Source organism: Hypanus sabinus, chromosome 3, assembly GCF_030144855.1.
Source record: "Hypanus sabinus isolate sHypSab1 chromosome 3, sHypSab1.hap1, whole genome shotgun sequence".
In the NCBI taxonomy this organism is placed as follows: domain Eukaryota; kingdom Metazoa; phylum Chordata; class Chondrichthyes; order Myliobatiformes; family Dasyatidae; genus Hypanus; species Hypanus sabinus.
In genome coordinates, this window is record NC_082708.1 from 50,074,182 (window position 1) to 50,092,260 (window position 18,079).

General features: G+C 39.3%; 1 protein-coding gene across 1 annotated transcript in view; it reads left to right on the top strand.

Annotated features, from left to right (window-relative positions):
* Nucleotides 1-17,650, top strand: part of alkbh8 (alkB homolog 8, tRNA methyltransferase) — a 35,876-nt gene extending 18,226 nt beyond the window's left edge. The window contains exons 7-11 of the mRNA XM_059964304.1: nucleotides 3,234-3,340; nucleotides 5,970-6,121; nucleotides 6,590-6,858; nucleotides 9,013-9,162; nucleotides 15,687-17,650. Coding sequence (XP_059820287.1) covers nucleotides 3,234-3,340; nucleotides 5,970-6,121; nucleotides 6,590-6,858; nucleotides 9,013-9,162; nucleotides 15,687-16,235 — 1,227 coding nt within the window. The 3' untranslated portion in view covers nucleotides 16,236-17,650. The remainder of the gene's footprint in view (nucleotides 1-3,233; nucleotides 3,341-5,969; nucleotides 6,122-6,589; nucleotides 6,859-9,012; nucleotides 9,163-15,686) is intronic.
* The last annotated feature ends 429 nt before the right edge of the window (nucleotides 17,651-18,079 follow it).

Genomic DNA, 18,079 nt, shown 5'->3' on the forward strand with positions numbered 1-18,079 from the left:
GTGCAGGGGTTAGGACTGAGCTTAAGTTACCACTCAATGCACTTTAGTAAACTATTTAAGAACTTTTTAAAAGCTATTTATTAATGCTTTTTGGGAGGGTGATTTTAGATGCATATCATATTTATACTGAGTTAAATACTGTATGTAATTAGTTTTGCTACAATAAGTGTATGGGACACTGGAAAAATGTTGAATTTCCCCTTGGGGATGAATAAAGTATCTGTCTATTTATCTATCTATCTTGATCTTTGTTTATTTGCAAACTTAAATTTATTCCATCATTTTTATACTGCTCGTCCTACTGCTCTGCCAATTCAGTCCTGCGATTAAAATGAGGGGATAGTAGTAACTAAGTATTTAGCTAGAGACAATCTAATATTGAGATTCTAAGATCTTCACTGTCAGTCTTTCTACTAAATAGCTTTGTATATTATGGTAGTTTTTTGTGTTAACTGATTAACTTGTAAGTATTGATGCTAGATTTGACTACAATTTGAATGGAGATGCTAATTTATTTGAACCTGCTGATGCATGAAGTTACTGCTGTAATATCTCCAGATGGTGCTGTAGAATAGAATTTGAAAAACATGGTTTCTGTCAAAAGCTAGATACCTTTCATAATTTGGCATTGTTTTGCTGATTTCCGTATAATTGCTATAGGTGTTGCATTCCTAGAAAACCATCCATCTTGCAAATTTCTGTAACTTGAAGCAGTGTCATCTGTGAATGTGTCAACAAATGAGTTGAAACACAATACATTTTGTTTAGTTACTTCATTTTTTCCACATAAATTCTGTGAAGAGTAAATTTTCAGTATCTCATATTTTTGTTTAATGATTTGTGAATTCTGTGAGGAAGAATTCCTGTTATGCAAATAACTGCAATGCACCAGTATTGTTCAAGATGCACAACACATATTTCTAATGTACAGCAGTTGTTCCAATGATTACAGTAGGAACCTGTAAAGTATATCCTGGAACAGATGATCTTCAGTTAAGATGAGCATTCTGTTATGCCTTGTAAAATAGAGATTGCATGTCACATGTTGTATCCTTTAGGATTTCCCAAGGTAGTGAATAGACTGTTTTGAAAACAGAATCTACTGTTTTGAAGGTAACTCATTGTGCATGTTAAGGTTCTGTAAACATACATGATGATTAGCTATGTTGGTGTGAATAAATTATGAACTGACTTCCAGAAGCTTCACCTATTATACGTTGTGCTATATGTTCTTTTATATCCAAACTAAGCAAAAGTTAAAGCTGGAATTGGGCTGAATGTGGGTTACGCATGTGTTTTGGGTGAAACCTACTCAATTTATAGTTAAATTTTCTCCCATTGTATTTTTGGAAGCAGAGAGGGTGAAGGCGGAGACTGAATTTGAATCGTGTTCTATATTAGGTCCAAAGGTTTTAAGAAAAAGTGTGCCACTTTTTTTTTTAAATGGTATACTTTTGAAACTAAAAGTTGTAATGTTGGGCTCTACAGATACATCTTGACTTTTCATTATACCAAAGTTTTTGGATAAATAAATATTGTCTCTTATTCCTGGTCCAAAATGCAGACTGTTAACAGCACATTGTCTGTAATACTTTGAAAATTATCCAATTTCCAGCACGGGTACTATTAATGCATGGATTTTCAATTTGAATATTTCTGCTTTGAAAACAGAGAAAATCATATAACCATATAACAATTACAGCACGGAAACAGGCCATCTCGGCCCTTCTAGTCCGTGCCAAACAGAGGCCGAAAATCAGGGATATAAGAAGAAAGCATCTTATCAAGGTTTACCTTGAACAACTGGGCAAGCAGACTAGTTAACGTTTCCCTTCCTATACACACACATTGCTGTTGAAATACATATGTGGTAATGAGAGGCCTCTATTGGTTGACCATGGATGTTGCTTCCTAGCTGTCTAGATAGCATGCCTGGGCAATACAATATGGAGAGCAGACTGTTGCCCTTGTAGCAAGCCACCCTCTCCGTGCATCTGAAGAACCCAAAGGACTGACAGAGACAGATACAGTTTTGCACCAGTAGCGTCACAGGAGTTGCCTGTCACCGTTGAACTCAATGTGGGACTGCCTTATGGACTCCAGCTCCAGATTTTTCCCTCAGGATTTGCTCCCATAGCCTTCCCTATGAGTTCGTATATCTGCAAGATTTGAGATCAGAGTTTTCCTTCTGGAAGAGCTGCCAATTATGGCTGACGAGCTCCATCTGCCCAAAGCGACTGGTTTTAAGGTGCCAGTAACTCGCCTTTGCCCCTTCTCCTGTCAGTAGCAATGGTTCCATTGGGCTTAGTAGCTCAGCCTCCTGCAAAGTTCAGGAGCTGGTCTTGGTTGTCGGAGGCTATTTTAGGCACAGGTCTTTAGGAGCATTTAATAGGTAGGAGGAGCTTGTTTCCATTACCACCCCCAACTATAACAACCTTAAGGAAGCACATACATGGTATTCAACGTAATATATCAGGACCACAAGAGATTTGGATTGATCTAAGTCAAGACTAATTTTAATTTGAATTATTCTTTTCCTTATTACATTAAAGAATTTGGGAGAATTAGGGAGTTCAGAACTAGGGGACACAGATGGGGGTGAGAGGTGAAAGATTTAGAAGGAACTTGAAGGGCACCTTTCTTCAGAGGCTGGATGTGGAGAGGAAATCTTGAGGCAAGTACAATAGTAGATTTTAAGAAACACTTGCACAATTACATAGAAGGGTAGGGTTAGAGGGATATGGGCCAAAGGTAGGAGATTGGGACTACTGAGTGGGCATCATGGTCAGCATGACTTATTTGGGCCGAAGGGGACTGTATCAGTTTTTTGTTCTTTGACTCTGACTCTTTGAGGAATATGTGTGCATTACTTGTGTGGATAGGTTAACGTTAGTTGTAGCTTGGGTGTCAAGATTAGATTTGCTGACATTGTTTCAGTACTGAACATGTATGAATTAGGAACCATAGTAACTTGCTAGGACCCTCAAACCTGCTGTGGATTCAATTAGCTCATGGTTGATATGATTGTAAGCTCAATTCTGCTTTCTTGTCTACTCCTTTTCACTCTCTTGTTTTTTAAGAATCTACCTCTAATTTTTTTTTAAAAAATCAAGTACTATAACTACCCTTTAAGGAAAAGCTCCTTTGACTTTTCATTTGTTGCACGTATTTTTTTTTTAGCTTTAAATTAGTTACTTTGGACTTAACACAATTACTTGTGTTGGAATCTCTAGACTGTGATGGAGTTTCGGCATCCAGCAGGACATAGCGTTCCAGTGTTGTTACCTCGTCGCAGTTTGCTGGTCATGACTGGTGAATCCAGATATCTTTGGAGTCATGGGTGAGTGATGAACATAACTCTTACTTGAATCTGAAAACAAATGGCTGAAAAAAATTCTGAGATGTATGAAGTTTTGAAGAAAAATTAACGGGGGTTTTTAAAGAGAATTGCTCTTGCTGTATTATACCATGCCAACTAGCTCCAGGTCCTTGTTGCCTCTTTGGCTCAGAACATAACTGTAGGGAATGATACTCATGATTTTTCATAAGGTAAAAAGAAAGGCACTGAATGTGGAAATATACTTATATTGGGCACATAAACAGGAGGACAGATTATCCTTTGTTACAGCTGAACTTGTTGAGAATGTTTTAGATGCTAACCGAACTTTGTGAAAGAAATGATGAAAATTTGTGTATGATTTAAATTTCATTTGAATGTATTTTCTTTGAATGCATTTTCTTAGCTATTACACTGGTTATGATGAAGCAGTGGCATTGTAAATTCAGTGACATTTCTAATGTAGTCTGCAGAACGATTTAAATGGAATTTAAAAAGCCATTCAAAGTTGAGAAAGTAGATGAATGTTGGTACCATATCAGGAAATTGTGGATATATGTTCATATTAACCCTTTTTGAAAAAAAGGGAGGAGGAGTGTTGGGGCAAAATTTACTAGATACTGCAGGACTGCAGTGTCGGTCTGTCTGGTGAATAGAGGAACAGCTGACAGGCAGGAGGCAGCTAGTGGGAATAAAGGGGCCTTTTCTGGTTGGTTGTTGGTGACTTGTGGTGTTCTTCAGGAGTTGGTACTGGGACCACTACTTTTCACGTTGTTTGCCAATGATTTCAATAATGGAATTGATGGCTTTATGGCAAAGTTTGCGGATGATACGAAGATGAGAGGAGGGGTAGGTAGTGCTGAGGAAGCAATGTGATTGCAGCAGGACTTGGACAAATTGGAAGAATGGGCAAAAAAGTTGGCAGATGGAATAGTGTTAGGAAATGTACGATAATGCATTTTAGTAAAAGGAACAATAGTGTGAACTAATATCTAAATGGGAGAAGGTTCAAACATCTGAGGCTCAGAGGGACTTATGAGTCTTTGTCCAAGACTTCCAGAAGGTTAATTTACAAGTTGAGTCTGTGGTGAAGAAGGCAAATGCAATATTGGCATTTATTTCAAGGGGAATAGAATATAAAAGCAAGGAGATAATGCTGAGCCTTTATAAGACACCTAGTAAGGATGCACTTGGAGTATTGCCAACAGTTCTGGGCCCCAAATTTCAGAAAGGATGTGTTGTCATTGGAGAGAGTCCAGTTGAGATTCATGAGGATGATTCTAGGAATGAAGGGGTTAACATATGAGGAGTGTTTGGCATATTTAGGTCTGTACTCACTGGAATTTAGTAGAATGCATTGGGGATCGCATTGAAACCTACCAAATGTTGAAAGGACCAGGTAGGGTGGATGTGGAGAGGATGTTTCTTATGGTGGGCGTATCCAGAACTGGAGGGCACAGTCTCAAAATTGAGGGACAACCTTTTAGAGCAGAGGTAAGGAGAAATTTTTGAGCCAGAGAGTAATGAATCTGGAATGTTATGCCACAGCCTGTGGTGGAGGCAAAGTCCATGGGTTTATTTAAGAGGGAAGTTGATAGTTTCTTTATCGGTCAAGGCATCAAAGAATATGGTGAGAAGGCAGATGTATGGAGTTGAGTGGAATCCGGGATCAGCCATGATGGAATGGCAGAGCAGACTTGATGGACTGAATGGCCTAATTTTGCTGCTACGTCTTGTGCCTTATTTGGATTTTACTGGGAGTCGGGGAGACTGCAGTCATATAAGGGAGGCAAATGGCTGAGTTCTGTGGGACTCCAATGCCAGTCTGGCCGGCATCTTGTTTGGATTTTGCCAGTAGTTGGAGAAGTCACTGGGATGTAAGGGGACAAGTTTGTTGGGTTCTTCGGGACTGTAGTTTTAGTGGCTGGTTTCTTATTTGGATTCTGTCAGTGGTCCAGTAAGCTGCAGTAGTGTAAGGGCGCCAGTTTTTCCAGGTTCTGTGGCATTGCAGGCCCAGTCTAACGGGTAGCTGGGTTGCATTTTCCAGGTAAGCAGAGAAGGGTTGGGAGTGTCAGGGGCGGAATTTACCGGGTTCTACCAGGCTGTTGTGTGGATCTGGCAGGTGGCTGGGTGGGATTTTGCTGGAAGTCTGAGACGGGGTAGGACGGGGTGAATTTGCCAGTTACTGGGAGGCTGCAGAGCAGGTTGGGATTCGTTGGATTTTGGCAGCTGGGTTAATAAATTTAGAGAGGGGTAATAAATCATCCATTATGAAATGGTGGAGCAGACTCTGGACTGAATGGCCTAAGTCTGCTCCTACATCTTATGGTCTTGCATTTATTCCCAATTTGCTTGTACCATTAGTAGTATCATTAGAGAAAATTTAGCACAGGAAGTCTAATAAACAAAACTGCAGTTATTTATTTTGTCATTACAACTGCCATTCGACAAGATAAATTGTTGTTTATACCTTTGTTCACTATTTATTTTATGCCTAGGCCAACTTGTGGATGAAAAGTTTACTCTTTTAATTAGTTATTAGCTATAGTGGGTTTATCTATATTTCAGAGATTTGGAAAATTATGTAAAGGGTCAGACAATGACCAAAGAATCATTGTTTTTTATTTAATAGAATTACCCCTCGGAAGTTTGATGTAGTGCCAGCTTCAGATATGCAAAAGACTGGAACTATCAGTGGCGATGTTAGCAACTTGACCTTGAATAAAAGGGGAACAAGGACCAGTTTTACTTTCCGAAAAGTCAGGAAGAAACCATGTGATTGTCGTAAGTTTGTATATTTTTTCCAAGTTTGTTCTATTGAGATACAAGTACGGTTAGGCCCCTCCAGCCCTTTGAGTCACTCTGCCCAGCAACTCCCAATTTAACCATAGCTTAATCATGTGACAATTTACAATGACCAATTAACCTACCAACTGGTACATTTTTGGACTGCGGGAGGAAACTGGATTGTTAGAGGGAGAATGTACAAACTCCTTACAGGCAGCAGCAGGAATAAAACCCAGGTTGCTGGTACTATAAAGCATTGTGCTAACCACTACGCCACTGTGCTGCCTGTGTTTGAAAATAAAACTCTGCTCAACTTCAGAGAAACTTGTAATGCCATGTTTTGTTTGGAACTATATTCATTACAATACCTGAAAAATACAGAAGTTTTACATTTGCAATTTGTTGTTTTTTTTAAGCAAATTTCCATTCATATGAGAAAAAGTTGTGTTCTGCTCATTTCTACAGCTTACCGAGAAGTTTGTGACAGTCAAAATGGTTGCAAATGCACAGATCCCCCTCCCTCTATTCCAGTCACTGATGGAGATGCCTCAAAGCTGGAACACAAGTACGTGCATGATGTCTATGACGAGATTGCTGGCCATTTCAGCAATACTAGGCACACCCCTTGGCCAAAGGTGGTTGAATTTCTCAAAACACTCCCAGATGGAGCATTGGTGGCTGATGTTGGTTGTGGAAATGGCAAATACTTGAGCATTAACAAGGACTTGTTTATGGTAAATATATATACTACTTTATCTTATAAAATGTGAGATATATAACTATTGTGTTTAATGTAAAGTTGTATTCTGTTCATTCATTGAAATGTCACTTTTTTTTTCATTTCTCATTTTCTTTGCCTTCAAACCACACATTTAAATTTGCTGCTTGCCCCTTTCAAACTTCTCAAACCACATTCATAGCCTTCTCAGTGGCCATGCCACCTTGAAATGATTTCTGACCTTTAAGGGCTTTTTCTGATCACTTGCTCTTTTTCTTTACCATATGCATTTCTTTCTATCTTCGATACACATTAGTTACAGTCTGCTCCAGATTTATGACTACCATGCCTATGCTGTAGAATTCTGTCCTCATTGCTGCATTAGTGTTCCAATAATTCATCCTCCAATCAAACTGTTGGTCATTTGTCCTAGCATTTTCCTTTGTAGCCTACTGTTGATTCTTTAAACAACGCTTCTATGAAGCACTTTGGGATGTTTTTGCAAAGCTAAGGGTTGATGTATTTGCAGGTTAAGTTAATGTAATACAACTAGCTATAAAGAGCAATGATAGTTTTGATGTTATATCTACACCTATCAGTGCAAATTGTGTGAGCTTCTATTCATTTCTTGTGGAATTCCATTCAGAAAATCAGAAGCAGATTGCCTACCACTCACTTTCATTACCTGACTTATTGTAAAATTTAGTTAAACTTTATTGATGCCAGTTTCCTTACTCTTAATCCTTGCAGGCTATGTCCAAGTTCAGCTAGTAAGCATGAACATTGATACCAGTTTAAAAACTAGATAAATGTGCAAATTGAAAGATTGACACAAATCTATTATCTATAAAGATTTAAGAGAAAAGCATATTGAAGTGATATTCCCAAATAAATAATTCACTGGCTGGCTGTTTGTCAGGGTAATATGGCATGAATACAGGCTCTTCAGCCCAATAAGTCTGTGTTGACCATTTTGCACACCCAATCAATCCCAATTTCCTGTGTTCAACGCATATTCCTCGAAGCTCTATCCCTCCATTTCCCTGTCCAAGTGCTTCTTAAATGATACTATTGTACTTCGTTCAGTCACTCTCTGGCAACTTGTTCATATGCTCACCACCCAGTGAGTGGAAAAAGTTGTGCCTCAGGTTCCTTTTATTATGCATAATAATATTAAAAAATAAATATGCAAATCAATTACAGTTGTGTGTACATTAAATAGTTAAATTAAAAGTAGTGTAAAAACAGAAATAATAAAAGAGTGAGGTGGTGCCCATGGGTTCAATGTTCACTTAGGAATCGGATGGCAGAGGGGAAGAATCTATTCCTGAATCACTGAGTGTGTGTGCCTTTAGGCTTCTGTACTTCCTTCCTGATATTAACAGTGAGAAGAAGGCCTGTCCTGGGTAATGGGAGTCCTTAATAATGGATGCCGCCTTTCTGAGACACCGCTCCTTGAAGATGTCTTGGATAATACGAAGGCTGGTACTCAAGATGGAGCTGACCAATTATAGAGTTTTCTATAGCTTTTGATTCTGTGCAGTAGTCCCCCCCACAATACCAGACAGTGATGTAGCCTGTCAGAATGTTCTTCATGGTACATCTGTAGAAGCTTTCAAGTGTTTTAGGTGACAAACCAAATCTCTCCAAATTCCTAATGAAATGTAGCTGTTACCTTTCTTTTATAGCTGCATCAATATGTTGGGACCTGATGGATCCCCATGAACCTGAAATTGTTCACTCTCTTGACTTCTCATCCCTCTGAGGATTGGTTTGTGCTCCCTCGTCCTAAACACTGAGCTGTAGTCAATGAACAGCACCTTGATGTAGGTGTTTGTATTGTCCAGGTGATCTAAGACCGTGTGAAGAGCCATTGAGATTGCCGTAGACCTATTTTGGCTATAGGCAAATTGCAATGGATCCAAGTCCTTGCTGAGGCAGGAGCTGATTCTAGCCATGACAAACCACTCAAAGCATTTCATCACTGTGGATATAAGTGTTATTGGATGATGGTCATGAAGGCTCTTCTTGGGCACCAGTATAATTGAATACTCCAGCCTGTTGGTTGACAGTGTATTCAAGTGTGTTAACATTGACTTTAGAATTTTGTAATTGCCTAATCTGTATTTCTAAGAATTCATATTGTGGTATTTTCATTCTCATTTAACAGATTGGTTGTGATCGCAGCAAAAGTCTTGTTGATATTTGCAGAGAGAGAAAATTTGAGGTCTTCATCTGTGATGCCTTGCTTGTGCCCCTGCGTGGTGGCATTTGTGATGCTTGTATTTCTATAGCTGTTATTCACCACTTTTCAACAGAGGCAAGTATAAACTTAATTTCAGTGAAGAAATGTTCCTAAGCTGGGAATGTTTCTTTATTTTGTGTCCTTGCTTAGTTTGAAGTATTTCTGAATCTTTAATGGGAATAAAATGTTTTACTTAAATGTGTAAACATCTAAAAGGTCATATTGACATGGTGTAGGAACTGGGTTGTGTGTTCATCAAAGTAAATAGGAATTTAAAAATGCCACCATCTATGCTCCCGAGTTTTTGTTCTGGCTTGAGAAATGCCATGCATAACCCAAAAATCAAAATATAGAGTTAGTGACATAATTTGCTTTAAAAAGAAAGGAATTAGTAAATGGTTGTGAATGGCAACTGTTACTAACTCTGGGTAAATATTTATTATATGTGCATTCTTGAAGATGGAGGGACAATTGTAAAATAGACTAAAATACAATTTGTGTATCTGTTTCCTAAACCCACTGTATGAGTTGTGCTCCTTCAAAAAACTTTGTTATTCTGCAGCTTTTGTTTTGCTCACTGTTTTTCCTTATTTATCTGAATAAGCTGCTGTAGCCCTATAACTTTCCTTTAACCTAAAACTAATATGGCAGGGGGATGGGAACCCACACAGAAAAGAAGAGGTAAGTGATGCAGAGATGAAAACTAGTTAGTAAAGAAAGAAGTAAGAGTAGAGTGCCTAAAAGTAAAAAGCCAAAATCGTATAGGCCTCTAGATTCTAAAAGGACAATGAGTATAAGGGCCCTTTATCTAAATGCCCATAGTATTAGAAACAAGGTTAGTGAACTTGTGGCACAGATCAGTACCAAGGCAGATGATTTAATGGCCATTACAGAAACCTGGTTGCAAGGTGGAGATGACTGGGAATTAAATATCCAAGGGTATCAGGTATAACGGAAAGACAGGCAGGATGGCAAAGGAGGTCGGGTGGTGCTCTTAATTAAGGATGAGATCAGGGCAATTGTGAGAGACGATGTAAGATCTACGGAGAAGAATGTTGAGTCCATCTGGGTAGAGATTAAGAATAGTAAAGGGGAAAAAAATTCACTGGTGAGAGTTATCTATAGGCCACCTAATAAAAATATTGCAGTGGCAGAGGTGATTAACCAAGAAATAACCGAGGCTTGTAAGAACAGAATGGCAGTTGTCATGGGGGATTTTAACTTCTACATAGATTGGGTGAATCAGGTTGGTCAAGGAGGTCTTGAGGAGGACTTCATAGAATGTATCTGTGATGGCTTTCTTGAGCACCATGTTAGTGAACCCACAAGGGAAAATGCTATCTTAGATCCAGTCCTGTGCAATGAGACAGGTAAGATTAACGATCTTGTAGTCAGAGATCCTCTTGGAAAGAGTGATCATAGTATGATTGAATATCGCGTTCTGATGGAGGATGAAATAGTTAGATCTAAAACTAGTGTATTTTGCTTGAACAAGGGAGACTACAACAGGATGAGGAAGGAGTTGGCTAATGTGGATTGGGAGCACAGGCTATTTGGTAGGGCAGTTGAGGAACAGTGGAATACTTTCAAAGAGATTTTTTACAGTGCTCAACAAAAGTATATTCCAGTCAAAAGTAAGGACAGTAAGTGTGGGGAGAGCCAGCCTTGGATAACTAAGGGAATAAAAGATAGTATCAAACTAAAAGCTCATGTACAAAGTCGCAAAGAATAGTGGGAGACTGGAGGATTGGGAAAACTTTTAAAAAGCAACAAAGAACAACTAAACAAGAAATAAGGAAAAGGAAGACTTTAACTTCCCTGATATTGATTGGGACCTGATTATTTCCAGTGGTTTAGATGGGGCAGAGTTTAAGTGCATCCAGGACGGATTCCTGTCACAGTACGTTGACAGACCGACTCGGGAATGCCATACTAGATCTAGTATTAGGTAATGAACCGGGTCAGGTCACAGATCTCTCAGTGGGTGAGCATCTGGGGGACAATGACCATCGCTCCCTAGCCTTCAACAATATCATGGAGAAGGATACAATCAGAGAGGACAGGAAAATTTTTAATTGGGGAAGGGCAAATTATGAGGCTATAAGGCTAGAACTTGCGGGTGTGAATTGGAATGATGTTTTTGCAGGGAAATGTACTGTGGGTATATGGTTGATGTTTAGGGATCTCTTGCAGGATGTTAGGGATAAATTTTTCCTGGTGAGGAAGATAAAGAATGGTAGGGTGAAGGAACCATGGGTGACAAGTGAGGTGGAGAATCTTGTCAGATGGAAGAAGGCAGCATACATGAGGTTTAGGAAGCAAGGATCAGATGGGTCTATTGAGGAATATAGGGTAGCAAGACAGGAGCTTAAGAAGGGGCTGAGGAGAGCAAGAAGGGGGCATGAGAAGGCCTTGGTGAGTAGGGTAAAGGAAGACCCCAAGGCATTTTTCAATTATATGAAGAACAAAAGGTTGACAGGAGTGAAGATAAAGGTGGGAAGATGTGCCTGGAGGCTGTGGAAGCGAGCGAGGTCCTCAATGAATACTTCTCTTTGATATTCACCACTGAGAGGGAACTTGATGACAGTAGGGACAATATGAGTGAGGTTGATGTTCTGGAGCATGTTGATATTAAGGCAGAAGAGGTGTTGGAGTTGTTAAAATACATTAGGACAGTTAAGTCTCCGGGGCCTGATAGAATATTCCCCAGGCTGCTCCACGAAGCAAGGAAAGAGATTGCTGAACCTCTGGCTAGGATCTTTATGTCCCTGTTGTGCAAGGGAATGGTACCGGAGGATTGGAGGGAGGCGAATGTTGTCCCCTTGTTCAAAAAAGGTAGTGGGGATAGTCAAGGTAATTATAGACCAGTGAGCCTTACGTCTGAGGTGGGAAAGCTGTTGGAAAAGATTCTCAGAGATAGAATCTATGGGCACTTAGAGAATCATGGTCTGATCAGGGACAGTCAGCATGGCTTTGTGAAGGGCAGATCGTGTCTAACAAGCCTGATAGAGTTCATTGTGGAGGTGACCAGGCATATAGATGAGAGTAGTGCAGTGGATGTGATCTACATGGATTTTAGTAAGGCATTTGACAAGGTTCCACATGGTAGGCTTATTTAGAAAGTCAGAAGGCATGGGATCCAGGGAAGTTTGGCCAGGTGGATTCAGAATTGGCTTGCCTGCAGAAAGCAGAGGGTCGTGGTGGAGGGAGTACATTCAGATTGGAGGGTTGTGACTAGTGGTGTTCCACAAGGATCGGTTCTGGGACCTCTACGTGATTTTTACTAACAACCTGGATGTGGGGGTAGAAGGGTGGGTTGGCAGGATTGCAGATGACACAAAGGTTGGTGATGTTGTGGATAGTGTAGAGGATTGTCTAGATTACAGAGAGACATTGATAGGATGCAGGAGTGGGCTGAGAAGTGGCAGATGGAGTTCAACCCGGAGAAGTGTGAGGTGGTACACTTTGGAAGGACAGACTCCAAGGCAGAGTACAATGTAAATGACAGGATACTTGGTAGTGTGGAGGAGCAGAGGGATTTTGGGGTACATGTCCACAGATCCCTTAAAGTTGCCTCACAGGTAGCTAGGGTAGTTAAGAAAGCTTATGGAGTGTTAGCTTTCATAAGTCAAGGGATAGAGTTTAAGAGTCATGGGGTAATGATGCAACTCTATAAAATTCTGGTTAGGCTACACTTGGAGTACTGTGTCCATTTCTGGTTGCCTCACTATAGGAAGGATGTGGAAGCATTGAAAAGGGCACAGAGGAGATTTACCAGGATGCTGCCTGGTTTAGAGAGTATGCATTAAGATCAGGGATTAAGGGAGCTAGGGCTTTACTCATTGGAGAGAAGGAGGATGAGAGGAGACATGGTAGAGGTATACAAGATATACAAGATAGAGTGGACAGCCAGCGCCTCTTCCCCAGGGCACCACTGCTCAGTACAAGAGGACATAGCTTTAAGGTAAGGGGTGGAAGGTTCAAGGGGGATATTAGAGGAAGGTTTTACACTCAGAGAGTGGTTGGTGCGTGGAATGCACTGCCCAAGTTAGTGGTGGAGGCTGATACACTAGTGAAATTTAAGACAGGTATATGGAGGAATTTAAGGTGGAGGGTTATATGGGAGGCAGGGTTTAAGGGTCAGCACAACATTGTAAGCCAAAGGGATGGTACTGTGCTGTATTGTTCTATGTTCTAAGATAGAGTATGAAAGTAAATTAGCACAAAATATACAAACAGCATAAGTTTTTATAAATATATAAAGTGGAAGAGGGTGGCTAAAGTCAACATAGGTCCCTTGGAAGACGAGAAGGGGAAATTGATATTGGGTGATAAAGGAAATGGCTGAGGCATTGAATGACTGTTTTGTGTCGGTCTTCATGGTGGAGGACTCGTCTAATATGCCAAAGAATGGTGTTATGGATGAAACGGGAGGTGAGGACCTCGATTAAAATCACTGTCATTTAGAGATAGTGATGAGCAAACTAGAGGGCTTGAAGGTAGGTAAGTTCCCTGATCCTGATGGGATGCATCCTAGGGTGCTGAGGGAATTGGTGGAGGTTATAGTAGACATGTTGGTAATCATTTACCAAAATTCTCTAGATTCCGGGCAGGTCCCAGCGGATTGGAAGACAGCAAATGTCACGCCATTTTTTAAAAAAGGATGTAGGCAAAAGACAGGCAACTATAAGCCAGTTAGCTTAAAATCTGTAGTAATGGGAAATGCTTGAAGCTGTCATTAAGGAAGAAATCGCGAAGCATTTAGAAAGGAGTGGTCCATTAGACAGATGCAGCATGGATTCAGAAAGGGCAGGTCCTATTTGGCAAACTTACTGGACTTCTTTGAGGACATAATGAGTGCAGTGGATAGAGAACAAGTGGATGCCATATACGTGGATGTCATATACTTGGATTTCTAGGAAGTGTTTGATAAGGTGCCGCACAAGAGACTTATAAATAAGATATGAATGCATGGGGTTGGGGGAAGTGTATTGGCAAGAATAGTGAATTGGTTAACTGATAGAAGGCAGAGAGTTGGTATAAATGGATGTTTCTCTGGTTGGCAGTCAGTGGTGAGTGGGGTGCCGCAGGGGTCACTGCTGGGTCCGCAGCTGTTTACCATTTACATTGATGATTTGGAAGAGGGGACTGAGTGCAGCGTAGCAAAATTTGCTGATGACACTAAACTTGAGTGGAAAAGCAAATTGTACAGAGGATGTGGAGAGACTGCAGAGGGATATGGAAAGGTTAAGTGAGTGGGCCAAGGTCTGGCAGATGAAATACAACATTTGATAAATGTGAGATCATCCACTTTGGAAGGAATAATAAAGAACAGATTATTATTTAAATGGTGAAAGATTGCAGCATGCTGTTGTGCAGCAGGACTTGGGAGTGCTTGTGCATGAATTGCAAGAAGTTGGCTTGTAGGTACAACAGGTATTAAGAAGGTGAATGGAATGTTGGCCTTCTAGAGGGATTGAATTCAAGAGCAGGGAGGTCATGCTGCAACTACACAGGGTACTGGTGAGGCAGCACTTGGAGTACTGTGTGCAGTTCTGGTCTCCATACTTGAAGGATATACTGGCTTTGGAGGCAGTGCAGAGGAGGTTCACCAGGCTGATTCCAGGGATGAAAGGGTTAACCTATGAGGCGAGATTGAGTTGCCTGGAACTATACTGTCTGGAATTCAGAAGAATGAGAGAGGATCTTATAGAAACATACAAAATTTTGAAAGAGATAGATGAGATAGAAGTAGGAAAGTTGTTTCCATTGGTAGGTGAGACTAGAACTAGGGGACATTGCCTCAAGATTCAGGGGAGAAGATTTAGGATGGAGATGAGGAGAAACTGTTTTTCCCAGAGAGCGGTGAACCTATGAAATTCTCTGCCCAGGGAAGCAGTTGAGGCTTCTTCACTAAATATATTTAAGATACAGTCAGATAGATTTTTACATAGTAGGGGAATTAAGGGCTATGGGGGGAAAGGCAGATAGATGGAGCTGAGTTTACAGACAGATCAGCCATGATCTTAATGAGTGGCGGGGCAGGCTCGATGGGCCGGTTGGCCTACTCCTGCTTCTATTCTTATGTACTCAGAGACAATGCTTGGGAAAACTTTGCAATAATTTCTCCATTTTAAAATCATCATTCTACTTGTAAATATCTGTTTTATAAATATTGTATTCAGTTATTGACTTGAAATATGAAAGATTGCCCACATTTTCCATCGCTACTGAAGAATTTTGCACCTTACAACTTGTACTTTTGCAATCAAAATAAATTGAATAGTAGATTGTACACTCGACAAACTTTGTTATTCTGTATTTTTCAAAATTACAATACCTTTTCAGGACAATATATTAATCCTGACGCATTAACTAATCCATGCTTAATACAAATTATTTGGAGTGCAAAGTTAGAAGTTGTTTTCTGTACAAAATGTTATCTATTCAACTCTTATCTGGGATTTGTCATATGATTTGAGAAGCTAAAATGGACAACTATGTAGTGAGTTGGTTGATGTAAAATAGTAACTATAACATTTATAAATTTCTTCCTCTGTTTTAGTTTGGGTTTATTCAATGATTATTTTCAATTACAGGAAAGGAGGCTGTCAGCTGTCAAAGAGATTGTGAGACTACTACGGCTGGGAGGCAGAGGACTTATCTATGTTTGGGCAATGGAACAGGAACACAACAAAGTAAAGTCTAAATATCTCATGGAAAGGAAAGAAAAATTAGTCCAATCCAAAACTAATTGTCCTGATGTACAAGCAGAAACTGAATACTCTTGCATCAATCAAGATGCCAATAGGATGAATTTAACTTGTTTGGAGCAGTTACCAGATGTTATAAAGGATCCAATAGATAAACAAAATGGTGCAAAGCTGCCTATTCATACAAATAGAACTTCCTTTGATTCACAAGATCTGCTTGTTCCTTGGCATTTAAAAGGAGTCGGAGGCCAGCACAAAGCTAATGGTGCCACAACGCTAACTCCTGAAGTCAAAGAACAAGTGGTTTATCATCGTTTTTATCATGTTTTTTCTGCTGGGGAATTGGAAAACCTCTGCAGAAGTATATCAAATATTAGGATTCTTCAGAGTTATTATGATCAAGGAAATTGGTGTGTCATAATTGAAAAATGCTAAAATGATGTAACTTCATATTTAATTGATGCATATGACAATATAGTATAATTAGAATCTTAACAGCAGTGGACTTTTTAAAAGGAAAAACACTTAATAGAGAGGTAATAATGATTAAATCATGTGGTAATAATCATTGAGTTGTTTGTATTTTAAATGCTTGTTTTCATCTGAGTCTTCAGGATAACTAATGCACAAAAGTTCCATGTGAGAAGTTCATTTCAGAAGGTAGAAGTTGGATTGGGTTGGTTTATAAATGTCACATACTCTGCAATAGAGTGAAAAGCTGTTCATATAGTTTTATTCATTACACAGTGCATTGTGGTAGTACAAGGTAAGACAATAGATGCAGATAAGATCTGACAACTACAGAGAGTGCAATGCAAGTAAACAATAATCTGCAAGATTAAGATAGGTAGATTGTGAGGGCAAGAGACCATTTTGTTATCCTTGGGAACTATTCAATAGTCTTATAAGAGCGGGGTGGAATCTGCCCTTATGCCTGGTGTGTCATACTTTTAGACTTTTTAATCTGCCTAGTAGGAGAGGAGAGAAATTACAAATCCTTTTTATAATGTATCCATCTGGAACTATTTGAAGCAATCTAAAAACATTGTTGATCTCTCTCACGCTCTCTTTCTTGCGCGCGCTCTCAACTTCGTGTCATTATGATGCATGTTTAAATAGAGACTTCAACACAGGAAATCATTGGTCACATTGCAGGAAATGAATGCACCAATAATGCGATGTGTGAAACAACTTGAATCTTGGGTCACCATGGCCATGTCAGGTTTATATAAGAAACGTCCCAGTAAGGGAGTAGGAGAAGATTTGGTAGAATCGCTCTTAAACGGGCATTATTCATGCGTGAATAATTGTTTTTGCTTTGAGTGTGAAGAGACAATGACAGTTGTGCATTTTCAAGTCACTCGCAAGTGAGGAAAGTAGAACCACTAAACTTTAATTTTAAAAACGTAGGAGTACATTGATGTGTTGAATGTTTCCCAGAGTCTTCATGCATTCCTAGAAAGCTTGAGTATTTACAATGCTGTTTGTTTGGTTTTCTTTTCTATTTATTATATAGCTGTTCCAACTGAAATTGTTCCCAGTTTTGAAACAAACATGAATTGGAAATGCACCTTAAAGAGGGTTTAAAATTTTGTGTGCTATATAAAAAAATCTATCACTGATACAAAAACACCCAATAAGTGAAGAATAACATTTTATAACCGGTGTATGTAATACCTTTTAAAAAAAAAATGGGGAATAATGCTAGTGAAATGAACTGGATTGTGGCTAATGTGTTTGACTTGCCCCATTTATCTTAATAAGATAGAGTGTAAGTGTTTCAATAGATGTGTAGGAAATTTCAGATTTTTAAAAAAAATCCTTGGCAATCAATAAAAATGTCCTCCAATTTTCTGGGTTTACCATTTTAATGTTGAATTTACAGTTTACAATTGTTTTTTCCATTAGCTGGTTTGGATAAAGTTACTGGTAATGTTAAATTTATTCAAGGTTTACTTTCAATACAAAAGTCACTAACAGTTTTGTTTTGAACTAGTTTCCTGTGCTGTTTGCATCAAGATTTTTTTTTGTAATGCATGCAACATTTTAGTTCACAGAATTACCAGGATATGTACATTAATATAAGTTGTCAAATTGTGACATTCTTTTACCAGGTTTTCAAATACCAACATTATTCTGTTATTCCACTATGAAGTATTCTACCTTGTCTAATATAACCTTCCTCTAGGCGTACGTTAGAAATTTGCTTTGTCTTGCATTTTGGGAAGATGAGAATGATGACTGGTGACAGGCATCCTGTATTGGAAGAGTTTAGTGGA